Below are 7,261 nucleotides of genomic sequence, written 5' to 3'. Positions count from 1 at the left end.
AGGCTGCCCCTCGAATCGCTTTAAATAGAACCCGAGCTGCTGTGAGCGCTCGGGGGGATCAGCATCTCCATGAACCCGCAACCGGGTACCCCCGGGCGGTGGGGTGAGCCTGGGGGTGGGACTCCCGGGTGGGTTTTACCCCTGGGGCGGGTGGGGTGGGGGCTGATGCGGTGGGGCCGTACCGGGCGGCCGCCCCCCGCCTCCCCGAGCTGCGGCGGAGCTGACGCGCCGCCCCCGCCGCGCCGAGCCGGGCGGAGCCGCGCTGAGCCCCGCCGGGCCGGGCCGGGCGCTGCGGCGGAGCGAGCGGGTGGCGAGGGCTCGGGCCACCCCCGCCGGCCCCCCCCCGGCTCCCCCCCGGCGGCGAGGCGGGGGCCGCGGCCATGCCCCCCGGTGCTTGAGGCCCGCGGCCGCGGGGCGCCCGCAGCATGCGGAGGATCCGGCGACTGGTGCATCTGGTGCTGTTCTGCCCCCTCTCCAAGGGCCTGCAGGTACCGGGGGGGATGCGCTGGGGCGGGGGGATGCGCCGGGTCCGGGGGCTGCGCGGTGATGCCGGTCTCTGCATCCCGGTACCGGCCGCGCACAAAGGGGCGCTCCGCTGCGGTTCCCCCGCTGACCGGTGCAAGGGGCTGGGGAGCCGGGAACCGGCACCGGGAGGACCCGCACCGGCACCGGGGGAGCCCAGAGCGGCACCGGGAGCCGCAGGCGGTTGCATAACCCCCCGCTCTGCGGTGCTGGGGGAGCCGCACTGGCCGCGAAGCACCAGGGCAGCCCATCCCTCAGCGGTGAATGAAGAAGCCGATGCAGCAGCTCAGGGCAGGGATGACTTCTTCCCTCTCTTTCTTTCTTTGATTTATTTATTTATTTTTGCTTCCCCACTTCCCCTCCCTGAATTACTGGGGGTTGGTGGGAACTCATCTCGGTGCTCCGGGGACCCAGAGGTGGTGGGGTTGGGGATGCTGGCCTGGGTGTTTTCTCTGCAGTCATGGGATGAGAAGCCCTGACTGACAAAGGTACTGGACCAGAGAGGTTATTGTGGCTGGAGAGAAAAAGGAGGGACACAGGAAGGTGGCTCTGTGTGTCCCCAGGACAGTCAAGAGGCAGATGGGTGCTGTGGCTCTGCTCCCAGGGAAAATGGGCCTTTGGTTGATGAGCTTCCATGCAGGTTGTCTTCTTGCGAGACAAAGGGGCTGAGAAACGGTTGCATGGGGCCACGGGGGTGGGCAGGGGCTGGGGACTGGGTCTGGCAAGGAGAGCCAAGCTGGGTGCATTGGGGAGAGGGTGGGTTCCCTTGTGCCAGGATACACCTGGGAGGGGGTGACAGTCACACCAGCTGCCCCTGGGAGCACGCCAGCCCTGGCACCGTCCCCACCGCTGCGACCCACTGCGAAACAACCCCCCATGTTCCCAAGGCACTGCAGGGGAGCAGCAGGGATGGAGCGGGATTTTGTGATGCTGCATCCATTTTGCCTTTGAACAGTTGTGACCCGAAGTCGCTTCCAGGTCCCCCAGAGTCACCGTAAAACTAAACACAGCAGCTCACTGAAGTGAAGGGGAACAGGCTGTGGTGCAGGGAAGTCCCTGTGCCTTGAGACTGAGCCCTTGGAAGAAGCCTTAGCACTAGACACGAATCCAAACTATTACTAAATCCCAGTGGAAGCTTTTGTTTCAATGCATAACTGACCTCCGCATTTCTCCCCATCATTTAGAGGGACAATGAAGCCAGCACTCGCAATGCCATGCTCAGGTCTCAGTCCTGACCCCTCTTCTGCCCAGGGAATGTGATGGATTCTAGGTCCAAATAAGCAAAAAAGGACATTTTGGCCATCCCAGTGTCTCTAGTGGGAAATCCATGGAAAGAGCCTCTTTGCTGAGGACAGGGGGCCTGGTGGGTCACATACCCTCCACTGGGCAGTTTTTGGGGGGCTGCAGTACTGGGGAGGATCTCATGGATCACAATGGTTTGTCTCTGACTGCAGACCTGAGCTGCTTTTCAGCTCCCAGGAGCAGCCACGGATCCTTCGTCTTTGCCGCGTCCTCGCCGTGGTCGGGCTCACTTTAACAGGTGTTAATGAGTGGCGCCACTGCTTGATGGGCAAAACGGGCATCCCGGCTCACTTCACACTTTGGCATTTCCAATTAACATGCAAGATGTAATTTTGAGACGGACCTGCCTGCCTGATTCCTGTGAAGCCCATTTGTGGGGTCTGGGCACAAGGAGAGAGGAGAGTTTGGAGGGGGCCACTGGCCAAGGGCTCTCTTAGCCTGGTGAGAAGCAGGAAATATCTATAGATGGAAGGATCAGCTCCCTGCCCTTAGGAACTGCTGGGGATCTGCACTGTGTTACACGGGTCAGGTAAACAACCTGTATCGCAGGGAGGCCAGATGGCAGCAGCGCTGCCGCTTGCGGGGTCAGAGGGGAAGAAACGACGCCAGCAAAACAAAATCACGCTGCGAGCCGCTTGCACCGCGTATTATCCACACGCTTCCAGGTTCGTTACTCGCTCGCTCCCACGCGGGAGCTGGCAGCAGCCGCCTGCTGTGCCTGGGGCGGGATTTGCAAGGGGGGTTCTGCTGATAAGGGTCTCCCGGGCAGAAGCAGAACCTCTGGCAGCCCAAATGGTGAGTCCTGGGGTTGCAGAGGCAGCGGCTCAGCCCTGGTGTGGGCAGCAGAGCGGGTGCAGCTGGCCCCTCGCAGCCCAGTGCTGTCATCTCCCCGCTTTTAGGGAATGTTAAGTGACCTACTTGCAGCAGGAGTTGCATAATAGGCTGGTGAATGTATATTAAAAAAATAAGCTGAAGGTTTCACCAGTGCTCAGGTTGGTTTGTATAAAAGAAGTTGCTCTTGTCCAGAACCCCCGGCCTTCACCAGCGTTTTCTTTTCCTTCCAGAGTCGCCTCCCGGGCATCAAGGTGAAATACCTGCTGGTGGTGTGGCTGGGCATCTTCGTGGGCAGCTGGGTGGCGTACATGCATTACTCGTCCTACTCGGAGCTCTGCCGCGGCCACGTCTGCCGGATGATAATCGTGAGTGGCGGCCAGTGCTGGTCCCAGTTTGGGGTACTGGGGTGAGTGGGGCTGTGGGAACCCCATTTCGAGCCCCCCGAGCCCTGCGCGGTGCTTTGCACCCTGCACAGGAGCTGGGACAGGGAGCCCTCCTGGCAGCAGCATCCCCGGTGTCACACGGAGCGGGAGAGGTGACCTTATCCTGCCAGGGTGACGGCAAAACCATTTAATCAGATGTTGGAGGGAAGCTGGCCAGGGCAGGCTGGGCAAACGTGGGCAGATTAACGTCTGTGGAGATGAAGTTGCAATGTCAGAGCAGGATCTGCGGGCAGGGAGAGCATCGCACCAGCCCCCCCGAGCTCCGCAGAGGAAAAGGGAGCAGCGGGTACCTCTCTGTGCCTAATGATGTGCTCTAAAGAGAGCACCAGCCTGCACCAAGAGCTGAGCCCTCGTGGGAGCTTGGCTCGCTGTGTTTTGCCACACCTGGGGTTTGCAGGGGGTGCAGCTTGCACCCCACAGCATCCATGGGACCCCAGGACCGCTGTGTGTGCCCCATGGAGGGGGACAGGGCACCCTCCCAGGCAAGGAGGAGGACGCCAGGCTCTGGCTGAGAACGCCTCGTTCATCAATCCTTCAGCAGAGAAGGGAGGCAGGAATTGCCATAACAACAGCGACGATCGTTTAATTTGATTTTCTGCATGACTCTGACCACGGGGTCTCGGGCGCTAATTCCTGCGCTGAGCTCGGGGTTTAAGATGCCGTGTCTGGCTGTGTCCCCTGCGAACAGGTCTAGGGGTTAATTCCCATCCATGTCGGGAGGAAAACAAACAAAAAGAGGGGAAGAGGCAGTGAATTCCCGCAGCTCCTGTTTCCAGCCCTGCGGCTGTTGTGCCTGGCAGAGCTGCCGCCTCTCCTGCCCAGGGATGTCTCCAGCTCATCCAGCCACCTTGATTGCACTCGGAGCCACGTTCTGTCCCTGTCCCCACCATCCCCTGGACCAGGGCCAGCCCAGCTCACAGCGGGGGCTGCTGTTCTGCTGAGCAGCCTGAGCATCCTCATCCTCACTCATTTCCACACTGGCCTCTCATCCATCCCAGCAGCTCCCCAGCCCCTGGGCTTGCGGCAGGAGCACCTGGGAGCAAATCCCCCGCGGTCCCTCCAGCAGCACGGGGGGGTCCCTGCTGTCCCCACCCCACCTTGCATAAAGCACTGAGGAAAACGGGGAGCTGCCTGCACTGAGCTCCTCTCTCTGCCTCCCCAGTGCGACCAGTACAAGAAAGGAATCATTTCTGGCTCCACGTGCAAAGACCTGTGTGAGGAACGCAGCCTTCACTTCCAGCACTGCCTCTCCTCCTCTCCCACCCAGCAGGTAGGTCTCCCCGCATTGCTGGGGGTGGGCGAGAGCATCAAAGATGGGAGATGTCCTCCTCCACCTGCCCGCACGTCTGTTCCTCACCCCATCCCCGGTTCCCATCCCAAACCCAACCGCACTCGCTGTTGTTTTCCACCGTGTCCCCTCTCCCTGGCTGTAGGTTTACAGCGGGCTCTGGAGGGAGACAGAGGTGATCATCAAATGCGGCATCGAAGAAGCTTTCAAGGCAGACAGCCACCCAGCCTCGGTGCCCAGGAGGGACGTGGTCCTCTTTGACAAACCCACACGGGGGACGTCGATGGATGAGTTCAAAGAAATGCTCCTGAACTTCCTCAAGGTCAGTGCGGAGGGTCCCTCTGGGATCTCACAGGCCTGGGGTGCCACTTGTGATTCAGAAAAATCTAAAATGTGTCTTTCCTTCCCCTTAATCAAGAGCTCCTCTGGCTCACAGTCCATCAGCTGGGCGCCGGGCAGGGCTCCTTACCCTTAACACAGAGCAAGTGCTGCGTTAGCCAAGAAAAACCCCTTCCATTCTCACCCAGCAGTTCTTATTTGCAAGACCTCGTTCTAGAGCTGCTCCAAGGCTGGTCAAATTCTGCTGGAGCTGAATTTAGAGCCATACACTATGGGACAGCACCGAATTTGCTCGAACACGGTGGCTGTTTCCTTCTCTCCCAAGCTCAGGGTTTGATTCTTCAGTTCGGTTTCACAATCCTGAGCTCAGGTTTTGATTCCCCAGTTCGGTTTCATGATCCTGAGCTCAGGTTTTGATTCTCCAGTTTGGTTTCCCGATCCTGAGCTCAGGTTTTGATTCTCCAGTTTGGTTTCACGATCCTGAGCTCAGGTTTTGATTCTCCAGTTCGGTTTCCCGATCCTGAGCTCAGGTTTTGATTCTCCGGTTTTGTTTCACGATCCTCAGCTCAGGTTTTGATTCTTCAGTTCGGTTTCATGATCCTGAGCTCAGGTTTTGATTCTCCGGTTCAGTTTCATGATCCTGAGCCCGAGCACAGGGAGCCGCAAGGGTCTGATGCCACTTCTTGTTCCGTTCACAGTCCAACCTGGGAGATCAGCCTTCTCTGGCAGCCTTGGTGAGCCGGATCATCGCCATGGCAGATGTGAACCGGGATGGCAAAGTGTCTTTAGCAGAGGCCAAATCCATCTGGGCGCTACTTCAGCTCAACGAGTTTCTTCTCATGCTCTCCTTGCATGAGAAAGAGCACACGTCCAAGCTACTGGGGCACTGCGGGGACCTCTACGTCACTGAGAAGATCCCCCACACCTCGCTCTATGGAGTGGATGTCCCAGATTTCCTCCAGTCGCTGCTGCCTTCAGTCGTCCACCAACTCATCCACCAGTGGTCTGCACCAGCCTGGCCCCGGCGGGCCAAGATCTCCATCGGCCTTCTGGAGTTCGTGGAGGAGATATTCCACGGGACCTACGGGAACTTCTACATCTGCGAGACCAGCTTGAAGAACGTGGGCTACAACGACAAATATGACTTCAAAATGGTCAACCTGAGGAAGGTGGCGACGGAGATGACAATCCGAGGTTTCCTCAAGGGCCGTCACTGTGAGCAGAACGTGGACTGCACCTACGGGAAGGACTGCATGGCCACGTGCGACAAACTCCTGAAGCAGTGCAAGAGCGAGATGGTGCAGCCCAACCTGGCCAAGGTCTGCGGGCTGCTGCAGGACTACCTGCTGTATGGGGCGCCGCTGGAGCTGAAGGACGAGCTGCAGAAGCAGCTCCGAACTTGCATGACCCTCAGCGGGCTGGCCAGCCAGATGGAAGTGCACCACTCCCTGGTGCTGAACAACCTCAAGACCTTGCTCTGGAAGAAGATCTCAAACACCAAATATTCCTAACGATGGGAAGCACGGCCCTAGAGTTTAGAACCCGCAATCTTGGAGTGAAGTCCAAGGGTTGAAGGTCTGCTTCTCCATCATCTCCCCCATGGGAAAAAATACACCTTACACAGGGAGTTCAGCTTCTCCTTCATGGAAAACCAAGCGTCATGACTTCCACCGCCCAGCAGAATCATCGGTACGGTCGGCAGGAGCGTGCTGCAGAGCTGGGGCACCAGGAGCCGGGCTGGACACGCTGGGGGAGAAGATGCCGCGGGGAGCGATAAGGAAGCGGAGCCCAGCTGGACACGCCTAACTGGTCCTGGGTAAACAGGGGAGCAGCGCAGAGCAACGAGAATGAATCATTCATGCTGTACTTGTCACATCTTCTTTTGATGAACGTCTCTGATGTAAATAAATCGCTTTTACGTGAATCGCACCAGTACATCAATAGCGCAACAGCAGCCTTTTAAGTACCAGCTTGTTTGTGATCTAAAAAGGAGGAGAAAAGGTAGATTTCCCTATTGAAATGTCTCTCCTTAAGTGTCTGAGTCATCCCGCCATCAGATCCAGCTGTAGCATAGGAAGCGGATAAGCTGTCTTTTCCACAGCAGAGAATCCTGGCAGATCTTTGATTCCTTTTCCAAGTGCCTGACCCCAGACAGCGACGGGATGTGATGTGATGGCTGGTGTGAGGTTCCCACCCGCCTGCTCCTGCCCACGGGCTCAAATCGGCAGCTCAGGCCGTTCCCTCGCACGTGTCGGCTTTGGCGGCATCTGAGGCCAAGAACAGCTTAAAGGAAAAGGGCTAAATACAAACAATTCTGACCAGTTAACGTAGGTGCTCAGTGTGTTACTTCCCACAATATTCAGTGCAGGGATAAGCCAACCTCTTGGTTTAATTCTCCTATAACTAAGCTGGGCTTGCACTGCAGAGGTTAAGAGATTAGTACGAGAATAATCCACTGCTTCTCCCTTTATTAAAAATGAATTTCCAGGCAAGCTTTCAGCAGGTTTCAAGTCATTTGTTTGGCTGTGTACAC

General features: G+C 57.9%; 1 protein-coding gene across 1 annotated transcript; it reads left to right on the top strand.

Annotated features, from left to right (window-relative positions):
- Positions 1–425: 425 nt before the first annotated feature.
- On the top strand, positions 426–6,239 carry DIPK1B (divergent protein kinase domain 1B; the record flags this gene model as incomplete). Its single annotated transcript, XM_080355902.1, has 5 exons — positions 426–488; positions 2,889–3,023; positions 4,264–4,371; positions 4,535–4,711; positions 5,427–6,239. The coding sequence occupies 5 exons, from the start codon at positions 426–428 to the stop codon at positions 6,237–6,239; spliced, it is 1,296 nt and encodes a 431-aa protein (XP_080212028.1).
- Positions 6,240–7,261: the final 1,022 nt, after the last annotated feature.

The sequence above is a fragment of the Nesoenas mayeri genome (assembly GCF_963082525.1).
Source record: "Nesoenas mayeri genome assembly, chromosome: 18".
NCBI classification, from domain to species: Eukaryota; Metazoa; Chordata; class Aves; order Columbiformes; family Columbidae; genus Nesoenas; species Nesoenas mayeri.
This window is presented reverse-complemented; position numbering and strand designations above follow the sequence as displayed.